Source organism: Cariama cristata, unplaced genomic scaffold, assembly GCF_000690535.1.
Source record: "Cariama cristata isolate BGI_N322 unplaced genomic scaffold, ASM69053v1 scaffold30296, whole genome shotgun sequence".
NCBI lineage: Eukaryota > Metazoa > Chordata > Aves > Cariamiformes > Cariamidae > Cariama > Cariama cristata.
The window spans coordinates 15,273-35,463 of NW_009623151.1; the positions used below are offsets into that span (position 1 = coordinate 15,273).

The following is a 20,191-nucleotide window of genomic DNA, read 5'->3' on the forward strand; positions in this document are numbered from 1 at the left end:
GTGGCTAGTCATCAATGTTTCTTTTTTTGTCTATGGTGTTCGTCCCAGGCACCACCAAAACATGGGTTCTTCTAGAAGAAGGAGAGCTAAAGCACAACTATGGGACGTCCCTGCAGTCAAGCTAACTGGATGTCAAAGTGGGGAAAACTCCGCACCCCCTTTCGTTCTTAGCTGCTGCCGTCTTCCTCTGTCCCCTAACCCTCCTGTGCTCCTGTTTGTCTTGCCTCTGGACCACCGTACAGTCCCACAGCACACACCTTTCCTGTGGAAGGCCTGACACCTCACATCCATCTGATTTCAAGGAGGGCTGAGCAATACTCGCTCAGTCCCGTAGGAGCAGAGTGCTCGGGATCTCTCAGGAACAAGCTGTTAGTAGAAGCAAATGGGCCAACATGCTATCCTGACTAAACCCCCCAGACTCCTCCCTGAGCCCAAGGACTTCTCTCCAGCAGCAATTTTCACTATGCACCAGCAAGCGAGCTGGCTGCAGTTAATATTGAAAAGCGTAACAAAACATAATCCAAAGTCTTCCAGTGTCTTGACATTGGGCAAAGTAATTGCGTAAACGTACTGCAATTTAGTTAGGTTTGCTTCCTCCTGAGAATCTTTCATTCTACTTGATTTCTGCATCAACAACTTTGCCCCTATAATCCTAATCATTAAGATTTTTAGGTGATTCCTCCCTACCCCCCACCTTCCCTAGGCACTTAAAGCTTACTGTTTTCTTAATAAATAACCACAGTAACTACACCGCATTAAATAAACCAATTCTATAGATGATGAAATAAAAAAAAACAAAAAGACAGTGTGCCCATTGAAACCCTTGATCAATCTCCGGTTGTGCAATCTTGATCAAAGATTCTTGTCTCAATACAACATCAAACCCAAAATTACCCAAATGCACACAACCTATGCCCGACCGAAGGGCTGCAAGCACAGAGGTTAACTTCTTCAGAAGCCTTCCTCCAGCTTTTCTGTTTCACTAAAACGCCAGTTCAAAACCTTTGCTTTGCAGAACTAAACCTTTATCTCAAACAAGATAACATTAGCTTCAAAAACATATTCTTTGAATATGTGTGTGTTTTACTTAATCCATCACCATAATATGAAGATAGCTTCCTAAAGCTACTCTGTTTCTGAGAAATCTTTACAGACACAGTTTCATGCTGTTCCTATATTTATTGGATCTGATATTTTCTAATAGACTATGCAGGAAAATTCAGTTTCTCTCCTAAAAAGTCTTTTATTTTTGTCTTGGGAACAAATTCAAAGAAAAAAATTACCCAATCAATTCAGATACTCTGTGCCTCAACAAGTGAGGAGTGAACTCCCTTTTTCTACAGATTGCAAAGAAATCTCATAGCACTTGACTCAGCTTTAGCGAAGTAGCCAAGAATTCTTCCTACCGTTAGATCAGGCACATCACTTCCCTCAAGAATTCCGAACTTTTGGCTTCCCTGCTCATGTTGCTCTGTGTAGTCATATGAATATTCTTTATATAGTTAAAAGCTTGCACTGCATCACATTATGGTCGTTAAGATGAAGGAAGTCCTACTTTTGAGCTCCTATTCCAGCGTTTCCCAGGTGAGAAGCAGAATTCCATGCACTGGATTTGCTAAGATGAGCGCATCTCAGGGCCCTGCAGCAGCAGGCTGAGCATCATGATCCAACACAACGCGGTCGCCATCTACTTGGGAATCTGATGTTGCTGTAGGTGTTGGTGCTGAACAATTTCTGGACTGCCCAGAATCTGCTGGATTTTGGGGTTGTCTTGCTGAGCTGGCTGATGAAGCACTGCAATCCTCATTGATTTTCTAAAGAGAGGGGAAAGGATTGCATGCAAAAAGTAAGTATAAACGTTCATGATGCTGTCCCCCAGTGGTATACCCCCAGATGCATTCAGGCACTTCCAGAAATTCACAAAACACTTGCTTTGAATGCCCGCAACGTAACAAAGCAAACTTAAAGAAGCAAAGCAAAAGTAGTACATTTAAATCCAGATGACACTAATAGCAAGCAGACAGTAGCTTACCTTCCATCTCTTTTCCTAACTGCACTTTCCCAAGAAGCATGCAAAAAACAAACTTGTTGTGTTTCAAGGGGGAAAAAAAAAAAAATCACAATCAACTGGACTTCAAAGTGTTCAGACAAGATCATTCTTTTGACCGAACAATTTTATACTTTTTTTTTTTTATGGTCCTTAAATACAGCTTTCCTCAATAGTTCCCTCCCTCCCCAAGATACCGCTCAGACTTTCTGAATGGCAGAACTTTTGCAGTACTGATGTACAATTCCATCCAGTCTACTCAAACAGGCCATACTAAGGAACATTAAGAGCACATTTAAACACCAGTTACATTCCCCAGGGTTGAAACAGCAAGCCTTCACACTAACACGTTTCACGTTAGATGACACGCTCTCTATGATTACTTGTTTTGCATTGAAGAATAGAGAATGTGGCAAGTATGTCCCTTTGCTTGAAGAAGTATAACAGAGCAGTAGCAAAATTGAGCCAAAGTCTTAATGAAGTAACAAGGAATAATCTTTGTCACTAATTCCATTTTCTGTGCACTGACTCTCCTTCCAAATGTTCTATTTGCTTTTTAAAGGCGGCTATTTAAGAAATTTAGTAAGAGGTGGGCAGCCTTTTTCTAGTTTCAGTACTTTCATATCAGCAGCCTAAAATAAATGACTGGGCACAAAACCTGAACTGTTTTGCAACAGGTTTGTCCTTTTGGGGCACTGAAACAGGGATAAGAGATTTCAGAGAATACAGATGATGAAGAAAATAATACAATGGGGTGAACTGAATTTGGCACATCGACAAGAACTACTTTTGTATCAGCACTGTATTTTTACAGGAAGCAAAGAATAATGAAGAGGTCACGTGCCATAGAGAACAGGCACGAAAGCCGTTCTGGCCTCTTCACAATTGTCAGTGGAGTGGCTGGGTGGTGTCCAGCAGTATTGGACAAGTCTCTCTCAGGCACTACACAACTGCAAAACATTCTTTTCTTGCTATGTTCATTGTGTACGTTCTGTGCGACTGCTTTTCCCTCAGTTAAAAGGGGACAGCTTATACTAACCAAGCCCCTGAGGACATTTACCAATGGCAAGGAGAGGAGAGCGGTTTGTCTGGACAAATTACTTTGATGTCAGAGACCCTGTGGTATCTTCAGTGTCACTATAAAAAACACATTCTTTGACTCAGGGAAGTTCAAAACCAACCAAACAAAAAACCCAACCAACCTAAAGCAGACATGCCTGTAATATATTTTCAAGAATAAAGACAAATAAGAAAGGCAGGAGATCGCTGACCAAATGAAATTCCTACACGCTCTGCTCCGCTGATTCACACTCATACCCCAAATTACCCATTTCTAAAGACAGCAGTTGTGGAAAAGGCATTTCTGTGTTTACGCCTACGGGATGCATAAGAAGGAACCTCACCCACTCCTTCCAGACAGGTAAACACAGTGGTTTTAACGTTAACTATGCTGTTCTAAAACTTGCATTGACAGCATTTCCCTACTTTGCTTAAGCGGTATGCTTCAGCTTCATTCTGAAAGGCATGTCCAAAGCATTAGAAGATAGCTCAAGATCCAAGCCCATCCAATCATTGACGAAGCTATTAAAAGGTATTTTGAGGGGAGACTGGACAGAAGGGAAATGGTGTAAAGTAAGCACCAGTAACCAGACATTTTAAGTCATAGAACGGCTCTTATCTGGTGTAACTCTAGATAAAAAAAAAGAGATTAACTTTATTTGAACAGAAAGCTCTGTAGCCCATCAGTAGTTGTCTGGAACACCTATTTCTGCAACCATGTAGAGTTTGACAGCATCACCCAAGGAAGCAAAACTACATAAAAATCATTTTACACTCTGTTAAGCAGTGCTGCATCTTCATGTTCCATTATCGCCTTGTAGATTTTGCAAAATGCATAACCCGCACATTCCAACTAATACAAAAACAAATGTAAACTTAAAGGGAATTAAAGTATATCCAAGCCTGTAAAACAGAGTCTCTTTCTCTGTCTCTCCCTCTCCTCCCATATTCAGGAAGATAATACTTACAAATATAGTTATGCCTGCTGTACTATATATAAAAAACAACTCAATTTCATGCAGCATTTCAACAACTCCAAATTTATTACAAGCTGACAGAGGATACCTGCCAGGTACTAACAGATTTACACACCTATGAAGGTTTTCAAGCATCTAACAAATACATAAGAACTTCCTGTACATTAGAAGATTACCTGCAAAGGCTGATTCTCGGGACTTGGATTGGTTTTGGATAATTTAACCATTTCTTTTATCTGGTAGACAGCATAAGCTAAGGTGACCCAAGGAGAAGAGCTGATGCCCCAGGCAGGCTTGTTCACATCCTCTTGCTCTTCTTCGTGTTTAGTTTTCTTTAGAGGGAGTCTGGGCTCAGTACGAGGCATGGTATCTTCCGATTGTTGTTGTACAAGGTCAATAGTTGCTATGGGAACAGGACTGGAAGGCACTGGGATCCTTTCTGCCAGCATTGTCTTTTCTGAAGTTTAAAACAAAATAATCACTGGCAAAGCCAATGGAGCTTAAAAAAACGTGAAGCAGACAATCAACACAAAGTGTTTCTTGCTTTCATAATATGGTTATCACTGTACTGAAAGCAGAACACTGGCACAAACAGCCAGGAGCGAGACAGGCCACAATCTAGTTAGGGAAACGTGACGTGGATGTTGCCTTACAAGCAAGACTGTTCCGCAACTGCAGCGAGGTTATTTTAGATGTCTCCACAAACAGGAGGGGCTAATGAGTATGAAGCGGTTCATTTGTTCCCAGCTAGCTATTAGAAATTTGTATTTTTATGCTACATGGAAGAAGTCATTTTCATGTTATATGCAACTGGAAAAATCAGCCTTTTAGACTTGTAGCAAACTTCATTCTCTGCATAAAGCCTGCATCTTACAACTCACTCATACTCATAACTAAACACTGGCTTCAAACAGGGACTATTCGGTGAAGTCACATGGCCTACATCATAACGGCCATTTCTGATCTTAAAATTTCTAAACCTACTGATTTAAGAAGTTGTTCTACACTTTCACCACTTACTTTGTTTAAGAAACGAACCATTCCTCCATAATTACAATGGAGTTACGCAGTTAGTGAGAAAACAAGGTCAGTGACACACTGGAGGAGGCAAAGTATGTTACAGGGTTTCAGGTAAAGGAAGAAATCCTCCCAACAGACCTTTACATCTGAGGTCTTCCGACAATCTGAAATAGTTTTCACAACTGTCTTGAAATGTCATCCATAAAATGACTGTCATGACTCAACACAACGTGCATTACAATCTTGAAGAGCCAGAGTATTTATATACAAAAAGTAATTACATATTGTTAAAAACTGTTGGATATTTTAAGTAATAGCTGTATGTTCTCTACAAATCCATAAATAACATATTCTGTAAACTTTGAGAAAATATTTTTTCTGAGTAGAAATATTTTACCAGTTAAAAAGACCTTTTTTTCAAAATTATAAAACCACGTTTTCTTTACAGACTCTTAGATAGTACTCACTGGATGTTCTCTAGGAGTGAAGAAATGAAGAGACTAATCCTGCACACACTTGACCACATGCTTAGTTTTACTCATCCAACTGGTCTGGTTGAAAGCAACCTAATTACTACCATGCTTAAAATTAAGATACACACTGTTAAGATCGGTAGTGTGTATTAAATGAAAACCAAAGACTGAAACAAGCAAAATAGAATAAGAACAGTAAGAACAAGCTATTCTTTTGTAGGTTCACATGTAAATAACCGAAAGTTGATGGGAAACTGAAGCAGCAAATATCCTTTTCACCTTTCCATTTTTTGCCATCATCATTTGAACAGGGGTGAAGAAAATTCTAGCAAAATAAATATTTGAACACTTCAGTACAGGCAACTTGATAACCAGTCAAGGACAATTCACTTAATATTCCAGCTAAAGAAAACTAACTTTCATTTCATACTCAAAGCTCATATTGGAAAGTAACATTTAGGTAAAAAGCAGCTCAGAAATTCATGACTTTTCAGAATTTGCCAGTTTTATTGTCTCTGTAAGAATGAGATTTATGCTAAATCCGGTTAGCCTTTATATTAATAAAGGTAGAGATGAAAAAGTTCAAGTTCCACCTGAGGGGAGACTTCTCAGGTGCCAGAACAGAACTGAGGCAGCTATAAAAGTTTGTGTCCTCTGAAGCCATCTCTACAATTTCTGGCAGGGGTGGCTCGGACTGGCAGAATATGAGAGCATGCAGCGGTCAAGATGACCTTAAAGAACTGATGCAACTGAAGTGACTCACTATAGCTGTTAAGACTAACCTAAGGGATTCCCAGAACTGAGAGGACATACAGGTAAAAAAATGTTATGCTTTCCTCCTGTCGACATCCAGGAAGTCAATGCTGCCCTTCTTACAGCAGCAGCACATCACTTCAATTTCTATCATTGCTCAGGAAAAAACTTCTTACTTGAAAACAAACTGAGTGTGAGTAAAGACATCAAACATACAAAATTAAAGTTGCAGGGAGCAGCTTCAGAGACACTACAGAAATCAGAGGTAGTGAAAAAAAGGTGCCTCAGTAACATGAATATTTACCTTCTTCTTCATCAGGAACCAAGAGCCACTGGATCAGTGCAAATAGAAGAAGAATCACTAAACAAGCCATCCCTATTCCTCTGAATGTGGCAGCAGGACCTGCAATGAGATTTAATTTTTTTCTAAATTGAGAATCTACTTACTTAATAAAATGAGTCAGCATTATGCACTCCTTGGCTATGTATTGTCCCATGTAGACTCTTATTAGCTTGTTTCACTACATTTTCCTCCCCCAACACTTCTTCAACAGGCTTTGCAAAGGATTTTTAACCAAGTAATTAGATTCTCATTTGTTCATCGAGAGGCTGCATAGTATCAACCTATTCTCTCACAAAGGATTCATTCATCTTACTTACGGATCAGGTTGGAGATTTGCTCACACAATACTAAAAATATCTAAGCATAACATATTTAATCAATCTGTAATGCTGACAGGACAAAGCCATAAGCAACCTGGTCTAAATTCAGTGCTGACTTTGCTCTGATCAGGGGCCTGGACTAGAGATCTCCTGAGGTCCGTCCCAGCCTGAGTAGTTCTAGGCTTCCATGATTTATACAAAGTATATTACTCTTTAAAACATAACAATACCTTAAGCATAAACAAGTGTAAAGCTGGTAGTTCAGTAAAACTAGAACTTCAATCAATAAAATAAAAATCTTCAATACAATTTTTGCTTACCGAAGTAATTGACCAAAAGCCCTCCAACCATAGCCCCGCATCCTCTGCCCAGACCCAAGTGGAGACCTTGCAGGATTCCCTGGGCTGACGTTCTCAGCTCCGGAGGCACTGCCGCGCTAAGGTACGAAATACAAGCTGCCCATATAGCCGCATGCGTGACACCTAGAGAGATGAAATACTGTGAAGAGTACAGGGTCCAGAGTATACTCGCACAACATCAGAGCAACTGCACTCATCAGCTGGAGCATGCGTTGGAGAGAAACAACAAAATCTCTTCACTGACAAATGTCCATGAAGTACATATCAGCTTTTGGTAATGTGATACTGGCAACCAAGCCACTGGGAGACATGACGACTCCTTCCGCAGAGTCTGTCAATAGCTCTTTCTCCCTCTAAGATGACCTCACTTCTTTTCTTGAGACACAGTCCCTAGGAAGACTAAATGAAGTGCCTTAAAAGTCTCTCTGCCAGATTCCTCGTCCTTTTGAGAGTGACTTGGGGTCTTTGAAATACGGTCCTGACTTTGTAAGCTGCAGGCTATTAAAAGCATTGCTGCCTCTCAGCAGCCTCCTTACTGCCACAATGGAGGCAGTGCAATCATAAAATCCAAACAGCATCAGAGACATCTATGTCATTTCAGAGGCAAGAATTAATCCCCTTCTGCCATTCTCACTTCCCCCCAAAACCAACCGCCTCCAAGCAAACTCTTTCTGAACTCAACACCAACACGTTCTGCATTTAGCACTGAATGGTCTGGATGGGAAAAGCACGCAAGCTCCTCAGGGTAGGCCAAAGATGCCGATTTTCACACCTGCTGTTTAGAGGCAGAGTCAGCATGCCCTTCCTCCCGCTATGACTGCATCCTGCGTAGGCGCTGCTGCACGCTGCTGCTGCCGCCTCACATCTCACCCACTCCTGCTCCGTGGACCCAGCGCCGCGGAGGTCCTCACTGCTACAAACAACGGTCACGCACCCAGGCCAGCCCCTGATCCCCAGCAGAGATTTTTGGAAGTCTCTTTCTGGCAATGTGCCTTGTAGATTCAGGGTTACGAACATTTTTTTCCTACCGCAGAAGGACAGCTAAGGGGAAAGACGGCGAAGGACCATCAGCAATGCAGAAACAGGCTGCAAGTGGAGCCCTCGTCTGTGAGCACCTCCCTGGTGGGGTTTTTGTGGAGTGGGGAAGAACAGGACAGGAAAAGGGAGGGTTGTGGAGAAGTTGGAAAAACAAAACAGGTTTGTAGCTCATCACGCATTAAATAAGCCTGAGCTATTTTGCCACCCTCAGATTGAGTGGGAATATTTTTTTTTTCTTATTTGAGTGGTATTAAAAATAGTCATCACAGCTCACCAATGCCTAAGCTCTACTGCCTCAGTTTTAAAAAAAGTTGGTACAACCGATGATTCAGTCAACATGTTTCTGTCCTCTACACTTGACTTATTAATGAACAGTTGGACACTCAATAATTACTTAGGCGTTTAGGCTGAAGACTTGTTCATAAGAGCAAGAAAAGACACGATTTGGTAACATACTCACAGAATAACTTGGATTTTGCTTAGCTGTAAAATGATAAATAGCACTCTATGGAACTGACACAGTTGAGGCATAGACACGTTAGATGTCCATGAGGCTGTACAGGTCAATTTCATTCCAAATCTAAATTAAAATTTCTCAAGCTTTGGGTTTGTAAAGGCCACCTTTATGTATTGCGAAGCTCGTTTTGGTAATAGTACATCACTGTGTTGAAAAATAAAAAGCTTACGTTAGGATGAGTGTATTTTACTTTACCATTTAAAGCGTGAGGCTTTAAAACTCAAGGATTTTCCATGCAAAAAACCTGAGAGTTTTAAAACTCACTGATATCTGCCTTTTTTTTTTAATGCAGACCCATGTATGCACTGAAAATAGCAACCAAGAACTGTCTCAATAACAAAGCAAAGCTAATCTAATATAGATAATGTGGTTGTGTTTTAAAAAGGATATCAAACATCCAGTTTTATCAGCCATTAAAGAGCAAGTCAAGTTTTAAAGCCAGGCAAATCAAGAACATATCAGAAATTGTTTGAACTGTGAAGTACAATACAACTGTATTTGTTTGAAAATAAAAGGCCATAACTTAACCAACAGGTTCTTGGACGTTTACACATCTACTAGGCAATCTGGATAGAACATAGTGTTCCCAGTTCCTCTAAAAACAAATCCATACCTTTAAATCAGCTTATTTCACTTGCCTTTAAAGGTATGGCTTCCCCCCCGCCTTTTTTTTTTTTAGCATGTACATTACTAATGTGATTTTTATTGTAATTATTTATACAGCCATGACTATTTGGAACAGTTTTTACAACAACTTTTACAAGATGTCTGGTCAGGATTACTACTAACCACAATTCTTTCTTTAAAAGGAGTTGTTCACGATATATATATTTTGACATTATTTGCTAAAACCACTAACCACCAGTTTAACAACCCAAGTGTTATACTTAGAATAATAATGTTTAGTCAACTTAGTTTTAAACTAATAGTTTTTAAACCAAGAGTTGAAGATTTGGGGAGCCAAATTTCTTTCAAGAGAGGTATACCCTAATTACTGCCAGTTAAAGACCCAAGCTTTTTGCTGTCTAGTCATAACTGTGTTGCTGGAGCACCAGTAGGAGTCACCACTTAGACTAGTGCTTGTTTTGGAGTTTGTTGGATAACTGCCAAGTGAAAATAGCTAATTTTCAGGTTATCAATATAGTTTTATGATTTAGAAAATTCCTGTTATGCAACCTGGTGAGCTAGCATAGCTGTAAGCAGAGAATTTGGACCATTGCTTTAGAACAGTAAGTTGCTGCTAACTAGCATACCAAAACTTAATCTGTTAAGTGTGAAATGAAAAAGACGGCTTGCGTGTTCGCAGACTGAAGACATATATATACATATATACGACATATATATACATATATACGACATATATATACATATATACGCATTTGCCTACAAAGATGTCTTGAAATTTTCAGTTCTTAAAGATTCAGCCTAAGCTCTTATTTTCATATATTGCATGTGCAAGTCAATATAGCTTACAGATTCAAAACTCTAAATAAAGCAGCGATTTTAAAGCTCCTCAGTTACTCTGTTGAAAGGGCAATGCGCTTAAAGAGCCCTCCTCATTCCAGTTACAGACAGCAACTGAAACACAGCATGGTTCTTATTACAATCAATAGATGCAGTCCGCCAAGTCACCTTCCAGAAATTTCTCCATGCCCTTCAGCACAGCACATGGGGATAATCCTTCTTGTATTGCAGAGACATATTAAAAAGAAATTCTTCACAAAAGTCAGCTGAAACTGTTGTTGACCTTAAAACCCCTCCAGCTGATGGAACTGGAGTTTACATAGAATTTTACAGCTTCCTGGAAAAAGTTATGTAGAATTTTAACAAGGACTTCACCAAGGGATTTAAAAGACCTATCAATTTCATGCAGTCACGTGGTCCACATGGTACTCACATGTTCTGCACAATCCACTTTTTTTTTGTTTTTAAAAACTTCTAATCCTTACATATGCAAAGCAGCTACAACTCTTACCTCCCTCTGTCAACAAACTCAGTTAACAATAAGAGTTTCCACCTCACCAAATTTCATTAAGGTGTCATCTCTTACCCCTACCAACAGATTCAGTGGATATGTAGGAAAGAAACAGGATTTGGTAACTGCTGCAAAAGAAATAATGAATCAAGAAGAGACCAAAACCGGTAAGAGCAAGGAGGGAAAAAGAATAAAGGGGTGGGGGGAAAAGTCAACAGTACTTCCAAAATTATAAATCTGATCTCCCATTCAGCAACATTGAATGAGATGGCTGGAACATAACAAATGTAATTAAGACACACATACAGTATAGCTGTGGACTTCACGGACACTAATAAACAATGTCAGATGCAGGCTGAAAAGTGCACATAGAACATGAAGAGGCTAGGGGGTTGGGGAGGAGTTGTGCGTGTCTATGTGTGTGTTTTGTTTTTAACTTTCTCATTTGCTGACTATAAATAACTGCAAATAGCAAGATTAACCGAAGTGTACGTGATTCAGCAGTGGCTAGGTAAAGTCTGGCAGCTAAATTTTTGAGAAAGTATGATTTTGAAGGTCTTTATTTTTTTTCTTTAAATCTCGATTACACCACACAAAAAACCCCACCGGAACAGCTCCCTCAGAGCCTTGCTGCAAAGGCAAACCTACATATTATGCAATTCATATTGAAATTTCAGCAGAATAAAAACAAAATTCAAAGTAAAAGAAATTTCTTCCTCAGCCATGACTATAGGATACTTCCAGGCACAAACTTATAGCTGTATTGTTGAGACACAAGTATTTTTCCTGTATTTTGAGTTGGGGTATCTTTAAAAACAGGATTACCCAGAAGGCAATATCCAAAACTTTGTATTCATCATTTGTTCCTCCTAGATGATTAAGCCCGCAAGAGTATAAGAAATATGCATTCTTCAGGTTCTTTGTAACATTTTCATATTTTAACACTTAGTATGAATGATGAAGTATCAATTCAATAGCTGTGGTTTGGATTTTTTTTAATAACAAAATTCAGAAGCTTGCTGTTGTAGCAATTTTAATACAATAACTGGTTTTGTTAGCTGGGAGGTAAGGAGCCAGAACACAAACCGATCTCTTTCTACGTATATGTAGAGATCTACACAGTGCTCTCCAATGGCATTTTATAACTCAAGTTAAGATCTACCTTACAAAGATTTCTATAAATATAGTAGAAAAAGTTGATGCCAATTCAAATTATACTGCACATAGAAGAATAAAACTTCTAAGTATAATCTGTGGAAAATTTTGTAAGTAGTATTGTATAAATCCAAAATACTGGCTTTAACAAAGATGGTACAATTATTTTTAAAGGCAGGGAAAACATTTTCTGCATTTAAATTAACCATTCTCTTGCAAGTGTACAAACTCAAATACTTCAGTGTTCTTCAGATACTGAAGACATAGAAAGTAAAATAGTTTAGATTTTTCCTGGTTTTGAGAAGTGGTACCCACTACAAAGACACTAAAAAAAGTTGTAAAATCTTAGTTAGAACAATTTATACCTTAACATTGCAATGAAGTCTTACAGACTTCTTTGACAACACGATTTGAAAACAGGGCTCAAATTACTTTTCATAGACCACACCCCTGTCCTTCTAATTAAATTAGTTAAAGGGCAAGTATCTTAGAGAAGCTCTGTGAGCACAAAGCTATTGAAATAAATTGCTCTCTAGCCATTAAAAAAAAATTCTGTAGTCTACAGGTACTGATTGAACAATACCACTGAAAAAACTACAGAATATTTTAATAGAGACAGAATGACTCAGATTGTGGGTTTTTTTATAGCATCCTTTCAAGAACCACAACCTTTTGCATTTAATGAAGTTCACATTTACCACCAAACAGGATCTGCAGTAGGTGTGTACCCAACTCATGCTTCTGTCTTTGTTTAGTTAAAGGGTGTGTTGGCCTCGCACAGTTCTGTCTGAATAAAAAAAAAAAACTATGCACAATCAAACGCAAACCCACCCTTTTGACGTCAAGTATTTCCCAAGATAAACAGTAACATTTTATGAACCTGGGTCTTCTGGGATATTTGTGGTCAAAAAAAAATAGAGAAATACCAGATTTTTACTTAATCACAGTTCACTTGAAAACAAGATAAATGTAAGCACCTGATCTTATACTGGAAGGACATTACTGCACTGTCTTACCTTGAAATACTTCCATCGGAAGAACAGTCCAGGCATTTTCCAGATATGAGATGTAAATGTATCGAGCTGTATTACAGGCAAGACCAATATAAAGTACTCTAAAGGAAGTAAGGAAAAGAGAAGTCAGGATAGTTTGCACTTTCCTTTTTTGGTATGTTGTAATACAGCTTACCGCTTCAGAAATCATTTGCACGTCTACAAATGGTTTGCCAGTCTAAAGCATTTGCTCAATGCAAAATACATTCTTTAAGTCCTCCACCCAAACATAAACTCTCCTCTTGCCCACTCCAAACACGTATTCAAACCGAGGCTAAAGTTAGGACTCTTCAAAATCCTAATGGAAAAAAAAAAAATTCAAAGGGACAGCAGATCCACTGAACTTTTAACTAAGCTCTGTAGTTCCACCCCACACTCTACAGGGGATTGTATTTCAGAGAGACCATTTCTAAGTACATTCATCAGCCCTTCCAAACAATCTTCTTTTCGAAACATTCAGAGATTCATTCTGCCATTTTAATGTAAGGCTAGTGCAGGTTCGTATTCGATGAATTAATTTTACCCCAATTAATAGAAGTTTATAGTCCCAGTATCTGCAAACTGCTCAAAACTACTCTAAAAACACATCCCACAGAAGCAATATGGTTTATAACAACATGCCTCAGGATAAAACTTAACCATCCTGTTGAAAAGCAGCAGATGCTGCATCTCAGAACGAAGAGAAAAAAAGCTCTTCTAGCAGTTTTTAAACAATGAAGCACAAAGACTATTCGTGCAGTGCATTTCCCCTTGCATGTTTAACCTGATGAATTTCCCTTCCAGTTTTCAGATTTAGTTTAGCTTACCTCCAGGGCGCTTACTCATCCAGTTATCTTTCTCTTATTTTTAATGGATCTTAGGAAACAAAGACTTAATTAAAAAAAAATGTTTTCAGCCTAAGAAAAAATGCTATAGCATCCTTTAAAGATTTTTTCAGAGACAAGGATAATTTATTGCCCAAACATGGCTTCTTGGTTGACCCTTGGTTTGGCACAAGTGAAATAAATGCAATTGATAACAAAGGTGTAAGCACAGACACTGTGAAAGGGCTCGTTATTCTTCATGCTGCTTTTAGTTAGTTACTCTACAAAAGCAGACCAAGATTTAATTAAATGGTACACAGCCACTGAAAAATCTAGAGTGAGATGCAATTATAAAAATCCAGCATCTTGTTAACATTTGAGGTCTCCAAATATAAATGTTGACAGTAAAAACCCCCAGTACCATAGTTTTCGTCATTTCAGTGGTATCAAAAACCATTCAAAATTATAAAGACAGGTGTATGCATTTCACAACAGCATGGATTTAGAGAAGACAATATATTTTACTTTCAACAAGTTAGGTAAGTTTGCAGGAGTTCCCCCTCCCACCAAAAAAAAAAACCCCACACATCAGATCAACCTGTGCTGTTTCCAGATACACGTGAGGTCCATGAATAGCTGGTTTAAGCTGCCTTTAGGCAACACAAGCACAAGCATTCATTGAAGAAAACATGGGAAGCCATGAAAAAGTTTATTATACAATAAAGAGAACAAACTTGTTCTTTGCGTCATGCATCATAAATTTCAGCTCCCCCTTTAATTAATAACTTCTGTTCCAAACAAATAATTCAGTTGCTTTCATAGCCACAACTTAATGCAATTCTTATGTACAATCACATTTCTGAAGTGTATTAGGACACATTTGCCACAAAAGGTAAGCAAACATACTAGGTCTGCAGGCTCCTTTCCTCATTCCCCTACCTGTAAGGCCTGGGGTGATGCACACCCCTGGGGTACAAAGGAATTACCTCACCATATACTTGGTTTTCCTCATCAGCACTACAGATGTGCCCAGCTCTTTGTTTAGGAGCAGTTCTTGCCAGCTTAATTTCACTTTGGTCTAGCAAAAACTTTGCCTGTGCACCAAGAACTTTCCTCCCATCTTGACTATTACCTATCACAGCCAGACAAGAGATGTGAAGAGGTCTCCTCCTGCTTCACAGCTTTTCCATTACCACTAACACACTCGGCTACCTGTGCTTTTCCACCATGTTACACTTGCAGAAAGATCTGGATTCAGAGTTTAAGAGCAGCAATTTAGTCAGGTTCTACGTTTTAATTTCTTCAAATATGTACAGAGTTTTAGGTAAATTACAGTTTATGAAGATTTCTATAATTATGGTTTCAGAGGGGTATGTCACACAAGAACTTCTATGTCTTTACATTTTTGAAAAGACTTTCTATTTATAATAATTACTTAGGCTCTTTATCAGACCTAAATGGAAAATGTAAACAGATGTTCCTTATGAACCCTATATGCAGTATCCACAGAGACACCATATTTAATTTACAGGTTAAACATTTAAAGCACTGAATCTATGTTAAGGAGACTAAGCCATTTACAGCCATGGCTACCAGTCTCTGCCTCCTATAAAAACTCACATGCTGGAACTGTGGTCAAACACATGCAAGCATAACCTCAAGCAGGAGGTTATTTTCAGAGATTAGCATCATTTTCCTAAACTCAGTGGCAGTTATGAGTGCTTCTACACAGGATACCATTCAACAATGGTGCCTAAATATTTGATAGCCAGTTTTGTACGCTTTTCCATCACGATACCCTCACAAAGAACCTGTGGCCTTCACCACACTTGCTGATTACTTATTTCTTTTTAACTCTTTAAGTCTTTTAAATGAAAATCTAGTCTGTCACCTCTCAGAAGGTCGCTGGAGGAGGCAAGGCAAAAAATACCCTTTGAATATCTGCAATATTCCCTCCCCTCGTAAATCTGTACAATCACAGAACAGCTTTCTAGCTGAATTGATCACTGTCATGGCTCCAGATTCATGTAGTGACCTGCTAATATACAATGTCAGGAACACTAGCAGCATGTATAACATATGCACACTTGCAGTGTACATGTGTATGAACAATAAAGCTAATGAAGTCAGAAATCAGGCATTTTAATCACCACATGTTCAGTTTTGTCAAGCTTAAAGTGCTTGGACAATAATTTGAGTATTAGTCAAACAAAGCCAACAAAACTTGTGAAAACAGAATAGGTTTCAAAATGTTGTAAGGGTCTTATATGCCAACACATACAATGGTAGAAACAGAAAGCTTTACAAGGCTAGAAAAGGAAACTGAGCTTCTATCCGACAGGGGCATAAAGCCTGTGTTCTTGCAGTTCTACAGGACAGTCAATAGCGTGCTTTGTGCTACTGTCACAGTGCACGCAATTCTGGTAGTCATGCCTGCCTTCAAAGAATTAGGACAGGAAGGAAAGACTGAATTTTAATGTTCAAATAAATACTGCAGAAAGACTGCCTACATCTACGAGTCTAACAACCCAGAAAGGAATTCTGAGCTATGAAAACAGATAATTAGAAAAAAAAAATCCCCAAAAAACCAAACAAACAAACCACACACAAAAAACCCACCAAATAACCTGATCCCAAATGCTTCTGGCTAAGACAGTTCCAAGAAGGATATATAGTTGGAGGCTATTGGTTCTTATTAATGGGAGAATGAACATCTGTACTACAAGGCAGCAGGCATACACAGAACTATCAAAGAATATAAGCTATGAACTCCTATATATTCCTCTCTTAAAAAAAAAAGTTTGCCGCCTCTTGAACAAACCATGCATTATACAAAGTTCAAAAAGTACAAGAAAGGCAACCAGAAGGAGACATCTCAAACTGTGATGACTAAACACAATTACGCATTAGACAACATTAAAATATGGCTAATGTGCATTTCCCAGGTGTAGGTATAAAGAATGTTATTTCATTGCAAATAGGAGCTAGTGTTTAAACAACTTAATCCTAACCCAGTCTTGGCTTCATAGGCTTAACAGTGCAAAGAAGAAAAAAGAGGAGTTAATCCTGTCATCATCATCCTTTTTTTTACTGGCCAATGCTCCTGTCCTTTTCTATTTCATCTTATTTACAAGCCTACCATTCTTTTGTGTTTCGTTCTTTCTCTAGTTGAAGTCTAAGCCTGAATTTTGTACTATAACAACATACACTGAAAGAGCATACCTAAGCTATCTTTAGCTATCAAGACTGTGATCTGTTCTCACCACTCCTCCATCATCATATCCTTCTTCCAGTCTTTGCATGCAAGGTGTCATATTTTCTCATACTAATTACTGTAAAATTCAGAGATTAAAAGACTGACTCAAAGTAAAGAGATCTCCCTCAGTTTAAAGGAAGAAAAAAAAAAATTTTAAGTAATCTCTCTAATTACCGTGCTAAGCATCTCAAACATTTTTAGTAGAGGTCAAATGAATAAAAAAAAAATCATCCCAATAAAAGCAAAACAAAAAAACAAAGATCAAAAACACAGGACAGAATGCACAAAAAGAACAGTGTAGACAGCTTAAAAAATACCTATCTCTCAGTGACTGTATAATTATAAACAGGGCATTTGGAAAGGACATGATGCTAACAGCACACAACACTGTGCTCAGTTGCACAGAATACCTGAGTAAATATAAAAAAACCCAAACCTTTACACAACTTCCTTAACACAGATTCCACCCTATCTTTGCTCCTCTGAGTTTTTCTTAAAGAGTAGTGAAGGGATTTAGAATATGTGGAAATTAAGTCAATCGTGAATTTAATGGAAAACAATGTTTGCTAACATGCTGCAAGTACTCAGTTTCACTTACAGAAGGCAAAAACAACGGAAGAAGCCCTTGCACAGCCATCTCACTTCAGTAGCTAACACACACAGCTACAACTAAAGGAAGAGAGAAAGGAACTGAACTGGTAAGCGACACTACCAGGCTGCAACCTCATTCTGCCAACACCCAGAGTCTGATTACGAGGGCATGTGCACAGGAGGTGTTCACCTCGCTGCTTCATCTCATCCTCCTCCTCTCTTAGCATGCAAGTCACACCTTTCCAGGCTACGGTGGGGGCAAAGAACTGCCCTGCAAGGAGGAGCAGGCTAAAGCAGGAGGTTTTCATAACGCTGCTCCTCACAGGAAAAAAAACTGTAAAATTAATGGTATTTATATGTCAAAACAGACAATCCTTGAGTGGGTGGCGGTTTGTAAAGATCTCTAACAGAGCTTTGATCAGTGAACTATGATGTCTTCTAGAACTGTCTGCAAAAGGTTACCATGCCAGGCATAATGCATGCATTAACATGCAACTCAAATGCAAAGGAAGCATTTCAGAGCATTTTCAACTCCTAAAACAGCAATCAAAAACTCCATCAGGCAAGCTACGTAACTGAGCAGGGCTTGGAATTTTAAAAATGAAAGGATTAGCTTGAATTTTATTTTGTAACACAAGGTTAAACCTGAAATTCAACGTTTTTTGTATAAGCTCTTTAATGATTGCTAACATCTTACCTGATATGACCAACCAATTCAATCAGTTTGTGGCTGAAGAAGTAGGCAGTTAGCTCAGACACGTGACTGAGCACAGAACAAACTCCAAAGAGAGTGGTGGTGCCATTCAGGTCTTCCAAGTGCCAGTAAAGAAAGGTGAACACAAAGCCATATCCAAATCCCATGAACCATGCCACGAAGAGCACTGAGCCATACTGGATACTACACAACAGTTTTATCAGGTCCCAAAAACTGAAAGACTGTGTCTGGCTCATACTGGTAGAAGTGTTATCGGAGGATTCATTGGAGGCATTTCTGTCCACCTGTGAGATTTCTACCTCTTTTCTCTTATTTTCGTCTTGCTTGAAGTGCGCATAATGAAATCGAAACTGGGTGGCCACAATTAATGCCATTGTCATCAGAACACCAAAAACGATGAAAACTATCCTGTAGTTCTTGTACTCAGGAGCTTTACATCCTTGACCTTCAATGACAACTTCTGTATGGGTATAGTCAATGCCAATTCCCACGGAGAGCATGGCCAACCCCCAGCCCAGAGACCCCCACATACGCTGCAATCCATACCGGTCCCTGTGTTTGCCGAGGTACTGCAGAGTTACGGTGTCCACAATAGTGACAGAGGAAGCACTGAAAAATTCTCCTATTATGACAACCAGCAGAATGAGTAGAAAGATGGCTTCTACTTCTTGTTGATCATAAACGAGCACAGCTTGGTCAGAAGGCACCAGCTTTGTGGTGACGGCAGCTGGGGTGGTACTTGGAGTCGCGTTCCCCGGTGAGACTGGACTAGTGGTGGTGTTTTTCAAAATCAAATGGGTACTGTTTTCCAAGACAAACTCCACATCACTGCTCTGTGTAGGTAACAGGAATGTTATTTCAGGATTAGCTGTCCCTGTTGTTTCCAAAGTGACCAGACTGGAAGTGAGCAGGTGCCTCTTCCTGCGAACTTCTGGGGATGCAGTACTCGCCGTGGTCAGTGGAGAAGACATCGAGGCGTTCTGCGAAACTGTTGTTAAAAGGCTGCTTGCATTGGTGGGATGTGCTGGGGGAAGGCCCTTTGGTACGCATCGTAAGGTGGCTGGTCTAACAAATCCAATCCCCAGGTTGAACAGAACCCAGCATAAAAGCGAAAACAGGAGGACGACCTTCCCTTTCTTGAAGCGATCTGCCACCACTCCCCAGAAAGGAGCACTGCAAAACTCAATAAAGTACCTGATGCCCACCAGAAGTCCGCTCTGACTGGGTGACATACCCAGCTGCTTGTAATACACAGGCAGCAAGGGGTAGAGCGAGCCATATGCAGAATAGAAGAAAAAATAAAAGACCTTCGAGATCAGAAGATCGTTGTTTATTTTGACGCAGTGCTTTTCTAACCAATCTAGCTCTTCATCTGGGACAGTGGTTGTCTCTGTTGAAGGGGATTCATTATGGGGCGGCAAGTCTTGATCCTTGGAAATGCCGTTGAAAGGATCAGCAAGCACATACTTTCTCTTCTGTTCCTCTTCATCATCAGTTAAAATGGCAATCTTATCATCAGCTGCCATGATTTACCACAAGCATCCAGTATCTGGTGCACTCTCAAGGAACTAGGGCTACCCTGCAAACAAATAGAACATAACATGGTTAAGGTACCACACGGGAACACACCTGCAGTGCCAGTCATAAAGGACAAAGACAGCTTCTTTTTTTATAAGTGACATTCCTAAGCAATATATGCAATACCAGGCTGGGGAAGGCCATTTGTCTAGACTAGTGG

The 20,191-nt window shown here is 39.4% G+C and overlaps 1 protein-coding gene across 1 annotated transcript; it reads right to left on the reverse strand.

The window, feature by feature from the left end:
- Positions 1-1,594: 1,594 nt before the first annotated feature.
- Positions 1,595-19,979, reverse strand: MFSD6 (major facilitator superfamily domain containing 6). Its single transcript, XM_009702632.1, has 6 exons — positions 18,436-19,979; positions 13,053-13,150; positions 7,313-7,474; positions 6,634-6,732; positions 4,260-4,540; positions 1,595-1,814 (listed from the first exon to the last, which is right to left on the reverse strand). The coding sequence occupies exons 1-6, from the start codon at positions 19,977-19,979 to the stop codon at positions 1,632-1,634; spliced, it is 2,367 nt and encodes a 788-aa protein (XP_009700934.1). The 3' UTR covers positions 1,595-1,631.
- Between the last annotated feature and the right edge of the window lie 212 nt (positions 19,980-20,191).

Bases quoted from the DNA above. Each gene is read 5' to 3' on its own strand.
- MFSD6 (XM_009702632.1), bottom strand. From the start codon at position 19,979: ATGGCAGCTGATGATAAGATTGCCATTTTAACTGATGATGAAGAGGAA. The intron at 7,475-13,052 runs GTAAGACAGTGC...TCATCTCTCTAG, and splicing joins TCCGATGGAAGTATTTCAAG to GTGTCACGCATGCGGCTATA. The intron at 6,733-7,312 runs GTAAGCAAAAAT...ATCTCATTGCAG, and splicing joins GCTTTTGGTCAATTACTTCG to GTCCTGCTGCCACATTCAGA.